The sequence below is a fragment of the Pseudoliparis swirei genome, chromosome 6, assembly GCF_029220125.1.
Source record: "Pseudoliparis swirei isolate HS2019 ecotype Mariana Trench chromosome 6, NWPU_hadal_v1, whole genome shotgun sequence".
Taxonomy (NCBI): domain Eukaryota; kingdom Metazoa; phylum Chordata; class Actinopteri; order Perciformes; family Liparidae; genus Pseudoliparis; species Pseudoliparis swirei.
Window position 1 is genome coordinate 14096234 of NC_079393.1, and position 15153 is coordinate 14111386.

At 42.7% G+C, this 15153-nt stretch overlaps 1 protein-coding gene across 1 annotated transcript in view; it reads right to left on the minus strand.

Moving 5' to 3' along the window:
• mctp2a (multiple C2 domains, transmembrane 2a) overlaps positions 1-14309 on the minus strand; it is a 30577-nt gene extending 16268 nt beyond the window's left edge. The window contains exons 1-16 of the mRNA XM_056416845.1: positions 13323-14309; positions 12357-12413; positions 12164-12293; positions 9213-9355; positions 9039-9115; positions 8819-8933; positions 8694-8717; positions 6166-6342; positions 5351-5481; positions 5058-5244; positions 4822-4915; positions 4624-4726; positions 4434-4536; positions 4224-4325; positions 4036-4110; positions 3628-3747 (exon numbers count right to left, since the gene is read on the minus strand). Of these exons, the coding sequence (XP_056272820.1) occupies positions 3628-3747; positions 4036-4110; positions 4224-4325; positions 4434-4536; positions 4624-4726; positions 4822-4915; positions 5058-5244; positions 5351-5481; positions 6166-6342; positions 8694-8717; positions 8819-8933; positions 9039-9115; positions 9213-9355; positions 12164-12293; positions 12357-12413; positions 13323-14294 (2610 nt within the window). The 5' untranslated portion in view covers positions 14295-14309. The remainder of the gene's footprint in view (positions 1-3627; positions 3748-4035; positions 4111-4223; positions 4326-4433; positions 4537-4623; positions 4727-4821; positions 4916-5057; positions 5245-5350; positions 5482-6165; positions 6343-8693; positions 8718-8818; positions 8934-9038; positions 9116-9212; positions 9356-12163; positions 12294-12356; positions 12414-13322) is intronic.
• Positions 14310-15153: the final 844 nt, after the last annotated feature.

The following is a 15153-nucleotide window of genomic DNA, read 5'->3' on the forward strand; positions in this document are numbered from 1 at the left end:
ACTCACAGAGCATCTCATTTTCAGGGACATTGTTAACAAGAACAATTATGAAAACTCTGATTATGGCTTTGATCTTAGCCAAACTGGTGTTCGGGTTAATGGCCCCGACGGCTGTGCCTCTACACATGTGGTCTCCTGAGACCTCTGGAGCCAGATCTGACCCTGTCCTGCCCTCATCTGGGGAGACGATGATTCCATCAGCCCCCAAAAAGTGCCCGTTGCAGCTGCCGAGGGTGTTTTCAGCTGCATCGCATCAAACGTTCATCAAATGCCATCTTTACAGTGTGTGGTGTGAAGCAATCAGCATTTCACAGTCTGTCAAATGATGTCTAAAGCGGTTGCTACCTGGCAATGACAAAAAGAAAATGGTTCAAATACTCACATACGGAATACAGGTTTCTTTCTAGTCCAACTCCTGACAGATGAGGTACCTCATATGTTAAAATATTAATTCTGCTTGAATACTTAAAGCAATCTAATGACAGCAAAGCTCACAATCAGCTTTCAAATGTAAAATATCCTCTTTTTTTTCTTTCATCCATTTCATGTAAATCAAAATTGTTCAACTTCTGAAACAGATTAATTTGGCTGCCTAATACACACTAATTAATCTCCCTTTTTTAATACTTTTTTCGTGGAGGAAACTTCTCTTGGTGTAATGCACAGAATGGAGGATTTCTCTCAAAGTTGTTCCCACGAATGTTGAGAAAGTAACTGATCTCCTCAGTGCCTCCATTCCCGTTTCCAGCAGTGCTGTAGCTCCATCTACAGGTCCTATTCTTGTGTGCAGCTAAGAACTCTGGGTGACCCCTCTGCAGTCACTGCTGATGTATAGCACATTCATCTCACAGTCTTAGCGAAAAGCACATCTAAAGGCAGTTATTTTATGAAGATTTTAGCTGTCACATATCCTCTCTCTCAGAGAAAGGAACATGCTGTTGTCAAACTCTTGAAAAGCGCAGATCCTAGGCTCATTACTGTAGCATAAACAAGAGAAGAAAAATAATTCAAATTTCCTTTCACTGATGAAAATGTTTCTGAGTCTTTGCTAGAACTTTGTTGAAATGCGTTAAGATTTTTTCTTTTCATACATTACCTAATTAGAGAGAGATTCTATTTTAAAACCGCTACACATTGGTGGGAAATCGAAGGCAACTTCAAACAGTATGGACTCTGCTGATGAGATTGCACAATCAAAACAAGTAGCCTCCTGCATTTGCAAGCAGTGACAACACTGCAAGTAGTTCCATTCCTCACACAATAACACTCAGGTGCGGCATGAAACTAAAACCACCAATCTGTAAATAATACATGGATACGTTTCCGAATGTGCAGCTTTCTGCCACTCATGAGAGAGAAGTTGTCTTGATAACAACGACTTCTCCCCCGCCCACCACCAAAAAATGAACTTCACATTCCCGTTCACTTAGTTAACATGAGCATCCCTCGTGCAAAATTTGAATACGACCAACAACCACCTCATAAAGCATACATGAATCTACATAAACAGGATACAAATGTGGAATGCATGCTGTGTGGAGGTCAGAGAATTGGCCTGTGGGACTGAGTGATATAATGGCTGAGTATTCCTGGTAAAGCACTACGCGAGCATCCCGCAGTCCCAGTAGAAACCACAGCAGCGGTAATGCATTACAGGATGTATATGGTGTAAAAGGGTAGGATCGGTCTGCCTGCTTGATAAATAATGTATTATAATGTATATTAAAGCTAGACCCACCACTGCAGTGTTTCCTACCGGCATACCCTGAGAAGCCCTGCACAGCCTGCCACTGTGGAAAAGAGCAGACACTAGTGGTATAATTATGCACATCGGAAAGGCAAGCAGAGGCCATCTGTCAATGTCTGAATCAGTTACCTTATTACCACTGCCTAAAGATATAAAGATAGGAGTGGGAGCTGCTTTCATTAAGGCACATGGTGGCATGCTGCTTTAGACAGCTCCCAACACTAACTTAATTGCAAATGATGACTTGGCGGAGGAGGCGGAGGAGTGGCCTTACAGTGGTTACCCTCAGAGTGGACAGAGGCACGTGTGTGACGATAGCTTGTAATGACAATCAGTCAAGACTTTGTTGTTTCTCTCACTGAATGAATGTTCCACTGTACTTGTTATTTGATGAGAAAATATTCTCCTCATTCTCAGTCTGCTGACGAGTGGGTGATGAAAACAGTGGCAGATTCACTCTGTTTGGGTCATTCTTGCCATGCCCCTTCGCCACTTGTGATTTTTAAAGCACACCTAAATCGCAGACCAAAGGCATATCGACTACAATTTGACGGTCTGCTTTTACAGATCTCATGTGTTGGAGGCTTAAAAGAGCAATTGTGTCAAATAAAATAAAAAGGACAAAGCAGCGACAGTCAATGTCACACAAATTACCATCCTCACTGACGGGGAGCAGACGACACAGCTGACAACAACTAGATTGGGAAGCACTCTACTACAATAGCAATGACGATACTAATGAAAGTATTGAGCGCGCAAGTCTTTTTCCTTCATTCTAAGATCTCCATTTGTGTGCTGCACTCCTAAACAGCAGGTGGAGTAGAAGTGGAAATGAAAGATTAGAGTGTGCCACCACACACTCCCATAGCCTGCGGAGGATCTAATTATAGGTGGAAGAAAATGGCCCCATCCCGCTGACCTGTCACCTGTCGGCCTGCCTATCCTCCTGCTCTCCTGCCCATATCCCCGCCTCCAAGTCTCTCCGTATCTGCCTTCGCAGACCGCACCCTTACCTGACGGTCTTCCTCTTTCTGTTCAACTTTCTTTCCCAGATAGTAGCCTTCCTCCCACTCTATCGTTATACAATCGCCCGCATTGTTCTCGGTCTTCCTGTCTGTGTGCCTTGCTGTTCTAAAGGCTGTGATACATTGAGCCTGGCCATTGCCTGGGGGGATTTGCACCTCAGGATCAGTGAGAAGGGCTTACAGAATACACCAGGTATGAATTGCATGTCATTCTGAGACAGAGCAGACAGAAGAAAGGCGGTGAAAGGAGAGTCCTTCACACACCCTGTCTGTGACCGCTTCCTCACCCTGACACGGCGCTGGCAGGGCTTTCATGGCAAGTGTACACTTTTAATCATGACATTACATGTGCTGTACTGAGGGGGATTCACCGGGTGATTTAAGATTAGGACCTTAGATCATATACCCTCATTAAAAACAGCTAAACAGAGACATTTAAACAAGGTTCAAATCTTGGAGGCAGACTGTCCCTCCTTCACCCAAGGAAGCTGAGACTGTGATCCTCCTTACACCGTCCCCCGGGCTAGGAGGCTTTGCAAAGAAGTCAGATGTACAAACGCGCAAACTCCACCCCTTCAAATACACTCTAATGTCATCAGAAATGAAGGAAAACCAAGTGGGGTTTGATTTAAAGGATCGAGCACATCCATCACATAGGCATGGGATGAAAACAGGAGGCAGACATTGTATTCCATGGGAAAAATACTAGAGAGAGAAAATGACTAAACCAAGGATTCTCCCCAACATCTAATTCACATCAAATGAAAGAGTTAAAACTGGGCTGCAATGAAATGGGACAAAACTTGTTCGCCCCAAGGCTTAAAGAGAGTTCATTAACGTGAGGCAATGACTTACCAGAAAGGCTATTAGACTCCGTTGCGTGCTCTCCCACTGAAAACAGCTTTTAATGTACTGTAACGTGTACAGAACTGCTGTGCTGATTTTTCGAACCCGACATATATTCCGGGCAAGAACCTAATGGGAAATAATTGGAACAAAACACCAGTTAGTATCAATTGAAACTGGACATAATGTTTATGACTTTGCAGAGAGGTCCAATGAGCTTTACAATCCCTTATTTGCTTCTTGTGGAGTTAGATGTTTAAAGCCAATGAAATAAATTAGTTTGACTATGTCCGATCCAAACTGCGACCATGTGAAGCTGTGCTGTGGATACTTCACTATCGGGATGTGAGGAGGACATACTGGCAAGACGTTGAGTTCCATCTGCTAAACTCAGCTAAAAACATCAATAGAGATGACCTTTTTGGAGAACTTCTGGTTTTCCTCCATTAATTGCGTCTCCTTTGGTTGGAAGGATTTGATACCAGCTCTGACCTGGGACAGAAGAAGGAAACAATAAACACTACCGTGTAACAAATGTCACGTTATATGATATTAAATATGATCACCTTTTTAACAAGCGAGAACATATTTAGTTTGATTCTTACTTTGTTGTAGATCACTTCCAGCACCAGTGTGAGGGTTCCTTTGGATCCATTGACCAAGTCTTCTTTCTTTAGGAACAGGCATATCTCCTGCCCATTCTGAACCTTTTAGAATTAAAAGCAAACCGTTATTTATAGTATATGCAGGTATATGTACGACCAATTAAATCCTGTCACAGTAGTAAAGTGGTGGCTGATCATAAACACACTTACAGTCAGTAAGGGAATGGCCACTTTTCCTAAAAAGTTTGGGGCTTTGTCTCCATTTTCATCAAGGACAGTGAACTCTATCACATCATGAATGTCTTTTATTGGGCTGTAACATAGAAGTCAAGAAACACTTCATTCACATTAAATAATACCACACAAACTAAGAAGATATTTTGTTATCCAGACGTCCTACAATGTAAAGGCTTTGTTCCAATCCGGGTTGGGGGTCTTGTAGATTGTGTGAGTTTGAAGTTTGCTGTTACAGAGCTCAACGACACAAAAAGCATTGCTTTTTCCTGCAAATGACAAAGAAGTGTTGAAATTTGTTGTTTAAAAAACATAAATACGACCATGATGATGGAAAACAAAAGTGAGTAGCTCTAATGATTACCATTGAGGTCTGTGGCATGAATATCATTTGCCTTTACAACTTTGACTTGAAGGAAGCCAACCTCTCCCACACACTTGTGTGAGTTCTTTAAGCTCTGAAATATAAAAGCACATTATAAAATCCATTTGACATATTCGCATTTCTCAATGAATAAACTGACATTACTCCAACATGGGACAAGGAGTGTCTCCCAATACTTTGGATACAAATGTAAAATAAAGCAAGAAATAACTTACAAATCTCTCCAATACGGCGTCTCTCTCATCAGCCTTCTCCAAGAAAGCGGTTTCAATGTCAGAGATGGAGACTCCCCAGCAGGGTCTAAGGGTGACCAGTAACACCAGCCTGCCCTTTGCTGGGTCCAGCACATGAGTGTAGAGCTGCCTCTCATTAAGTTGAAGTCTCAATAGGTCAATCTCAAACCTGAGACACAAAGGGAATATAGTCCCATTGACACACATGAGGCAAACTGCTTCTGTAGAGGAGCAAATGTGAGCTAAATGTGCACTTCCTACCAGGAAATACTCACATCCCCCATGACTCCTCACCCTTCCTCCCTCTCTTGGAGAACATCTCCACATGCAGAGGTTCCTGGTTATCTTCAAACTGATTGAAATCAAACTGCTCTTTCCACTGTGGATTGGCCTGAACGCAAATGTTCTGAGGGCAGTTAAGACACAAACTCAGCACATACAGTAAAACACAAACACACGTCAGGTTTCATGCATTTTTAGACTGAGCAGCTCCTGCATGAAAGATGGATTAATTCTTCATTCAGTCCAAGCAGAACAAGGCAGGATAGAGGAAGGAGAGGTGCGTTGTGTGTATGCATCTCTATTTGTGTGTGCTTGTATGTGTACACCTCAGCAGCCACTCTGGGATTGTAAACACTGACAGCTTCCAATTAGAATCAGCTTTGTCCAACAAACAAACAAGCAGAGAGGAAAGGAGAGAGGTTTACAAAGAAATGACACGACAACACAAGACAAGTGCACCATAGAATCATCAGGGGGGAGGCCAACAAGTACAGGTAGATGAACAGGGCATGCTGGGTATGCAAATGAAGGCAATGAAGCCCAGCACCCGAGGCACAGGGAGAAGTGAGTGGCAGCCTTGCCCAGTCTAATGAGCTGCCTCTGCCATGGCCCAGTGAGCCAAGGTGGAGGTGAGTCACTGACAGGCACCTGCTGAGCGAGAGAAGCGGGGAAGTAAGAGATAGGGGCTGGGAAGAAAGACTTGAAGTATAAAGAGCAGACAGTACAAAGACACAGGAGCATGAGAACAGGAAGTGTAGGAAAAGTAGAAAAAGAGAAAAACGTTAAAAAAAAAAGAAAAAGGTCCAACCTTGCTCTTGTACTTCTGATCACCGAGACGAAAGCGGACGTAAATGTCCCCTTGGCCATACTGCGGCAGGTCCTGTCCCTCCACCAAGGTGATAGCAACCACCCCAGTCCACATCTGGTTCTTCAGCGGAGTTCTCTGCACCTCCACTGACCGCGGGGATGGTGTGGCCTGGATCTGCTGCAGGCCAAAGGTACACAGAGAAAAAGGGTTTTCTTTCTTTTTAAAGCTCAATGTTTTGTGGAAGCTCTGCGCTCCCCCCTCTGTTTACCTACTCCCGCCTCAGCCTGGCACCTCATCATGTTCACAGAGTGCATGAAAGTAGGACAAAAGGTCCACACTCTACAGCACATCTCTGTTGGAGCACATTACCACATCTCTACTGACAGGTAAGCCACACCATGGAGGCTCCTGGAGAGCGAGGAAGAGAGGAACGTCAGTGAGCAGCCAGATGTCCCTGGCTGTGACAGTCCCACTCATCACTGGCTCCCAGACTGAGTGTGGGGAGGCAGGACACTTGGCATACTGCACAAGAGACAGCAGGCAGCAGTGAGTAATGATGCAAACCGCACAGCTCTCCCATCAGCAAATTATGCATACATGCAGAATGTATGGCTAGCATCAGAGTTTAGGGCGTGTTGGCAAATTCATCCAATATTTATCTAACCAGCAAAACAACAAATAGTTTCAACTAAATCTCTATTGAATCTACGGAAACATAAAAGATGTTGTGCATTTGAGGACCCTTTGGAAATCAAGGACAAGCCCAGCAAATCATCCACTTATCCTGCCGTGTGTCACAGCGGGAGTGAGAAAGAGAGGCCTTGATATGTTTCCATGTTAGAGTTCCCGTGAGGCCATGCGGTGATGGGCCACGGCTGTAAAAACAAACAGCAGAGAGGTTGTGTCGAGCTGACTGTAATTAAAGAGCAGGACCGTAATCTGCTCGAGCCTCTTTGATTGCCCAGCTCCTTCGACTGCCCTGGCGACGCCGCTTCAAACAGCCCCACTACAACTCCCCTGCCACTCCGGCCCCTCCTCCTCACTACGAGGTCACAACCCACATTGCCACCCAATCCGGAGGGATCAAAGCACATCTCAGGGACCTGAATTAACATGAAATACCACAGGCACAGCCCTATAAATATCAGCCCCTTCAAACGAAGAGGAACAGAGGGAGTGGAGGAGCGATATAAAACAGGCCTCAGCCAAGTCATCCCAAGTGTTTATCTTGGACACATTTCTATCTCAGCGGCCAATAAAACAATTCCACTTAACTGTAAGTGGCCCCTAAAGAGAATCTATTCCTGGTCCTAAAAGGGCTGTGCGATTGCTTCCATATGGTGGGACAGCATGGGGACAAGCACGATGAGCTCAGACCCAGGTCCATTTGGCTAGTACCTCAGCACTGTCCATCCACAGCTGTGATATTACATCCTAACATCTGGGTTATTGCCTGCGATGCCTGGGAATTATCAGCAGTGCCGATCTTAGGCATCCCACACTGGCAACATGCCTCGAACAGCAGAGTCCCCCCTCCCACTTCTCCCATACGCCCCCCTCCTGTTTGAAACACTATCACACAGCAGAGTTTTACTTCGGCACTTGCCATTCCCTGTCTCTGTGGTGGTAACACAGAGGGAGAAAACGATGTTCGGAAAGAGGGGGAGTGGAGCTGTAAGAGCTGGTGGCTATTCAGCACTTCCAGGATAGGTGTTAAATGCAATAAGATATTGAACGTTTGTCAAAAACGAAATGGGAAAAAAAATGGCATTGTTACATTGTTAAATTAGCACTGTGTTTTAGGCAGCCGAACATTGTGAAGAGTCCCATCACACATTTCTGCCTCCCTTTGAGTATCTTTAACCATCTGTAGTGGATAACCTACAATGTGTATGAAAATGGCTTCCTTCCTTTCTCATCTAATTTCAAATTGAGATTGTCTCCTAGACCATCAAGAGACTGAACAGTGGCAGATGTAGTGACTACATAGGTGTGAATATAAACCCACTCGCTGCAGTGTGAGTCCCAAACAGCAATCCTCCTATTTCGCTCTGAATCTAATTACAGCTGCAATATATTGAAAACCACTTGAGAGGATATGGAACTTTGTTTACCGCAAAACCAAATATCGCTCTACAATATTAATCAAAGGACTCTTTCATGACAACATATTCAGTCAATATTACTATTTAGGTTTTGAGCAGAATGTAATATTGCATCAATTTTTTTCATGGAAAATGATGCCACTGAAAATAATATGCATTGCAAAAATGCTTCACAATGAAACCACAAAAGAAATAGGCTCTGCAGAAACCAAGGTTACACACAAAAGCCTGAGTCCCGAGTATACACCTCATTCTTTGTTGCACCATAGTACAGTGAGCTACTGCCCCCTAGTGCTTTAGACCAGGGTAACCGTGAGCACTACCGCGTAAATGACAACATTGAATCATAGTGGCATTCCGGATACAATTTGGAAATGATTAGAGTAAAGTTAAAATGAAAAGAAATGATATACAAATCCACACCTTATTCTTCCTTGGTGGCCATTTCTACGAAGAAAAAAAAATACATGAATCAGTACAAACAATTCAGATAAGACCGGAGACAGAACTGCATCAACAAATACTGCTTCTATCAGAGACACTCTTACAGGGCTTCTCTTGATGGTGGCGTCTCGAAACATTAAGCAGACGTCAACAAGTATGACTCCCATGTCATCCTCTTTACTCTTTGGATCATCAAGCTGCAACTCCATTTCATAGGTTCTGTGAAGAGACGGGAGGGACGTGAAGATGAAAACTGATGACAATTTATGGATATCCTTACGATGATCTATTCCTTAAAACATGATACAAGGATATTTTCCTCACTTGTACAATTCAAGATTGGTCAGAATTATAGTGCTGGAACCCATGAACTCGTCAGCGGTCCGTTTTTTATTGTAGACCTGCAACAATATTACGAACATCATTAATAAATTAAAATAAATTGTATGCTCATGAATTGTAAGATAATGTACTTCTATTCAAACAAACAACTCCTACCCGAACGTCCACGGCATGCTCTTTGTCTCGGAGAGGATGGGAGAAGGACTCGTTCCACCGTGGACTCAGGGATTTATAAACCACTTTGCTCTTATAGAAATGTTTTCCTTCAAGTTTGAGCTTCACATAAGCATCACTGCTCCCTATAATTAAACACAAACAATGGCAGTATAGTTAGATAATGCTGTAAAACACAAGTTGTAAATGACCTCAACCACAGTGTATAAACACTGATTTACATAGAAATATATAGAAACACTGATTTATAAAAAGCAAACTATGTTAACTTTGTGTGGAACATATTGTCACTTAAAAAATGTACACTGTACATGAAAACACGCAACCACACCACGTACACACCCTTCCCCCATGCTGGTTGTGTGAGACACTGAAATATGTGAGGCGGGGGAGCACCTTACACATGGCAAAAGCATAGGGATGTAACTGTTTGATTGTGAAAGGGTAGAAACACTTGCCAGCATGAGGCAACCAGAAACCAAAATCTAGAAGCAACCAGTGTTAATCTCCCAAGCCTGTTAAGAAAGTCTGTCTGCGAGTGGGGTGGGGGTATGGGACTCCTTTGTTTCTGCAATTGCATGCAGATTGGCCAAAAAATGAAAGCCAGTCCCATGCCTTCATTTGTATAGGGGAATAAAGGGGGTGCTTGAGAGAGCCTGCAGGGAGGCTTGAATCACATGACAAAGGCCCTGTGGGGATGGGCTGTCAGGCCTGTCAGCTCCCCACTCCAAATGAACATCTCGCAAAGGCAGGCAGGACCCACAGCAGCTCCACCCTGCCAGCCTGTGACAGGGAAACCTCCAGGCAACTTGACAGGAGGAGAATGTGGCAGCTAGCAAGGAGAAAAGCTCTGGCATGACTGAGAACGGTGACGATGGAAATTAATGGGAAAAAAGAGGAGAACAAAAAACAAAGAGTGGGGGCTGGTGGCGTGGGTCCTTTCAGAATATGTAATGACAATGTATGCCACTGGTGAGCCTTTGGCATGGTGGTGATTGTTGGGCAAACAGTGAAGAGACAGGGGGCGTGTGGGGATTGCATCATCATGGTGCCATCTTGTCAGGGAAAGTAAGGTCTCAACTAGCGAGGAGTAGGGCACTGAGCTTGGAGGGTCTTCTGCCACCAAGCAGGGGGGGGGGAAACAGGAAGCATCATTCCAAGAAGGAAGTCCTTTCACTGTTTAGCTGTACCGTGATATCTTAAAACTAAAAGGAGCTAGAGCAAAGCATACTATTTAATATATTGGGTTAAAATGACAAATAGTCAACAGATTTCGATTTCCAATAACACAAGAGTGGCGTAGCGTTGACATATCTGTTTTGTAAACTTTAATGCATCCATAAATCAAAAAATTAGCAGTTTTCACTATAAGCCCCAGGTAAGATTAATCATGACACCCTCTACACCACCTCACTTCTGTCCAACAGACAACTCTCAGCTTGACAGCTTCGGTCTAAAGCTTTTTTAACTCTGTTTTGCTCTTTAATAACCTGCACATGATCAACTTGCACATCCTTATAGCCCAGTGATACCTCATTTAATTCAATAAAAAAAATTAAAAAACGACAAAATTACACACTTATGTATAAAGTAAGTTAATTTGTGTTGACGCATTTAACATGTATTCTAACATGTATTCTACTATATTCTTTATATTATGTAGTCTAAAGATGTATATCTTATGTTGATATGTATAATTACGGTGTATTTAATGTTGTGGATAACTTGCTAGTGTAATAGAATAATTTCCTAATTTGGGATTAATAAAGTACATCGATCCATCGATGAATTTTCTCCGGTTGCCGTACCTCTTCTGGCCACCTGAGGTCGCTGCTTTCCCAAAGCAAACTCTACTGAGCCTCAGATGGGTCAAGCTTCGTTGATTGTGTTTCACACTTTGTCTCTCTATCTCTCACTGATCAAAATAATTATGAATGGATAATAAATTCTCAAAAAATCATCTAGTGAAATAAACTCAATCATACGTGTTAAAATCTAGACCATCATTAATCGTTCATGCTTGATTCTATATCAGGATATGACAAGAAGAAAGAAAAGAAAGAAATGTACACTTCTATTTATCCCAGTGGGGAAATTCTTCTCTGCATTTGACCCATCCTTAGTTATTAGGGAGCAGTGAGCTGCAGTGAAGCGCCCAGGGAGCAACTGGGGGTTCAGTGTCTTGCTCATGGACACTTCGACATAAATAATAGTCGACAAATAATAATTTCAACCAAACACAATTGTTGTTGTTTTGTTTTTGTTTTGAGAAATTAAATCTAGCAAATAATCTAGTACAAATAGAACTGAAATACTATTTAAAATCCCAGCTGTTTAAATAAATTCCTTGTACACTTCATAACACAACGCGACTGCTTTAGCCCAGTTTTTGTCATACTGGTCTGACTGCATACCTATCTAGCGTTTTGTTTTTTTGCATTGTGCATACACCACATGAGAAGTCATCCTCACAAATGCAAAACATGAGTTCATGTTCTTTACACACAACAAACACATTTCCCATATACAACTGTCCACTGTCCACTATCCTCTGTCCACTGTCCACTGTTCACTATCCACTGTCCACTATCCACTATCCACTGTCCACTATCCACTGTCCACTATCCGATTGGCTCAATAACCCACGATTTTCAAGGTGTATGAACCTGTGGCGTTTAATCTGATCCCCTTCAGCTGGAGCTACAAGACAACTAACAAATAACTGCTCTCCTCTGGAAAGTAAAATAAATAAATAAATCTGGTATCTTTTGATCTGTAACGATCCACCAAAGTGTTTCCCTCACAATTAAAAGAACAGTTTGATATTAGCTAATAAAGAGTTAGCAATTATCGTCTCATCTATCTCAGCTTCTTCGTCTTACAGCCTGTTAAAGACCAGGACTTTAGGACCACCTGCAGGTTTCTTGACCTACCGGAGCGCTTGTCTCGGATGACCAGGTTCCTTCCATTCTTAAGGTTGATGTTCAGGAGGTATCTCTGACACGGGTCAGGCGTTTGGACGTCAGGCCCTGCTGACAAAACCTGCATTGGAGACAAACCACACTTATACACGTTCTTATACCAGATACTTGGCTAACTTAAATGGGCAGTCCACTGAGTGCTCACAGGGTTTTCCAGAAGATCTTGATTTTCATCAAAGAAATCCCACGGTTCACTGGACATCTACATGGAAAAAGGACATAATGACATGTATTATCATAATGCAGACACTTAATAATAAAGTAGTCAAGCTGAGATGTCTAAAGTAGCTCTGTGTACTGCTTCAATCTGAAAAATAGAGTAAATCCTTTTTAAACTGCCAACAGCAGTAAAAAGTAAGATATTATCTGACCCTTCAGGTACTTTTTGGAGAGCACTCCCAGCCCATTGTCTTTATAACTAGTAATACACGTTTTCAATTGGTCTCTAAGAGGCATCAAGATAAAAGAGGACACACAAGTCTGAGTACCAGCTCTAGCCAATGGCTGTATAAAGTCATATTCCATGTGGTCACTTCCCATTTAACACCGACCATCCATGGAGGCTTTTAATATGTTGCACCAACAAACTGAAAAGTTACTGTCACAACCGGTTTGTAAACTATGTATCTATGTAGGTGCTATAAGGATAAAGTGTAATGAGCCAACAAGCCTGAGTTTGAGGTTTAGAAAAGGAATGCCAATTTCATGCCAGGTGTCAGACTAGAGGCACAACTATGTGCACAACAGCTGAAGTGTGTGAAAAACCAAACCACACCATTTGAAAGTGAAATAAATGTGTGCCGATATAACCGATGTGAGAATACAATGCATTACATGCTAGACTAGACTAGAGCTGGCATACTTTTATCTAATTCCTATGAGATTATCACTTCCTACATGTATACAACAGTAGTGGCTCTAAAGGTTAGTGAATGCACAGGACTGGATTAGTTTGGATTTGCATTTGTTTGATTTGTCAATGTGAAAGGAAATCACACATTTTAAAAACGGAATAAAAATATAAAAAATGTAAACTACAGTCTACATTACATGCAAACTTAATCTGAGATTATGTTACATGCAATGTAAACACACTTGTAATAAAACTGACCTCTGTTGGTTCTTCCAGGGTCTCTTCAGATTGGGCTTGTTCTAGCAGAGCCTCTTCGACAGTAAAGTCTCTCATAAAAAAAGGAACGCAGAGTTCTCGGTCCAGTTCCTCCGAGTCTGTCGTCCAGGGCATGTTGACTTGCTCCTCAGTGGTACTGCCACAGGCAGAGTCCAACGAGTTGCCATCAGCACTCTCCACAGGAGTGCACAGGTTATCTAATATCAGAGACGCAGCTGCGGGAGCGTTTGCTCTGATTGCTGGATGAGTTCCCTTTTCAGAAGGTGGCTTTCTATACTCAGACGATGTGGCACTCTGTTCTTTGTATGGGTTTACTTGGTCTCCCATTGAGCTCGCCCTGGGCAATAGTGCATCAACAGCACCCGATTGCACTGCAGGGTTGTCTTCACCAGAGAGACTCCATCTCTTCCCAAGGTTTGGACTTGGTGAAAGTCGGTTGGGAAAAAAAGACCTCGGTGTAGGAATAGGGTCCAAATTAAATCTAGGTGGATTCACCTTGGGTCTTTTATCTACTTGTGCATACAGGCCTTCTGGAATAAGGTTCCCGGTATTCTGTGAGCCCACATTAATCATACCATCAGTTTCCTCATAAACGTTTAATCCCACCGGTGCACTCATTCTATTCAAAGCAGCTTCTATGCGACCAACGGGGACTCTGAGTCTACTTTCGGAGACTGAATCATTCAGTTTGTCTGCGTAAAGTGATCCATCGGCAATCGAGCCACTTGCAATAGAATCAGTATCACTCAGACCAGCGGCGATACCATAGGACCTGGAATCATAGCGAGGAGACACCAGGTGGCTGTCAGGAGCCCTTAGGTCTGGGACAGAAATACTGCGCCGATGGGCCAGCTTCCTTCCCCGCCTCAAGTTCTTCTTCCCCGGCTTCTTCAGGTTGGCAAACGTAGCTTTCAGATTAAAGTTATCCAAGAAGGTCTTTTTCTTGATATCCATCTTGAATGCTACCTTTCAGATGAAAAAAAACAGTACGATCAATAGCCCTTTTTTTTTTTTTACATGTATACAGGCCAAAGAAAATGCAGCAAGGTGTCCTATTAGCACATAGTCTCAGTAAAAGTGATCTTTGGCCAGACAGCCAAATGTACTAGAAGTAATCACTGATTGAACACATCTTCAAAAATAATTCTTATTTACATTTCGAGCCTAATTCATTACTGTACATAATGTACAGCGATTCAAGTATAGCAACACAGTGACAGATTAAGGACATCCGAGGGCTTGTCCCCACACAGACGATAGTCAAGACATCTCTGTAGTTTGTTTGCCATCTGAATCTGCACAGAAGACAATTTTCGGCCTTTATCTATTGTAATAATATCAAACAATTCCGACCCATAACTTAATTAACTCATTGAAACCAATACTATATCATAGAATAATCTTACCATTAGCAGGATAATATCGGATCTTACAAACATTTCTGAATAGACTTCACCTAAATTATTTCCAGGAGTATTATAATATAATTTAGACAACAAAAGGAGGATACGATACCTGTTAAGTCGACCTCTGCCGTGACAAAGCCACACACTGAAGTCAGTCTCCAACGAGAGTGGCAGGGAAACTGCGAAGAGGAAGCTCAACCATCCTAACTAGGAAATCAAACGACATACACGTCGTGCTCTTTCCTGCTTTATGACAACTTTGAAGGCAGGTGACTGGTGACGAGGTTGAACTGGGTGAAACTGGTCATTCCAGTCACACAGGGTGAGTTTCAACGACTCAGACAACGTGACGTGTTGAGTCCTACCCACGTTTAGTAATGTCTTGAGCTACATACAGTCTGACTTTC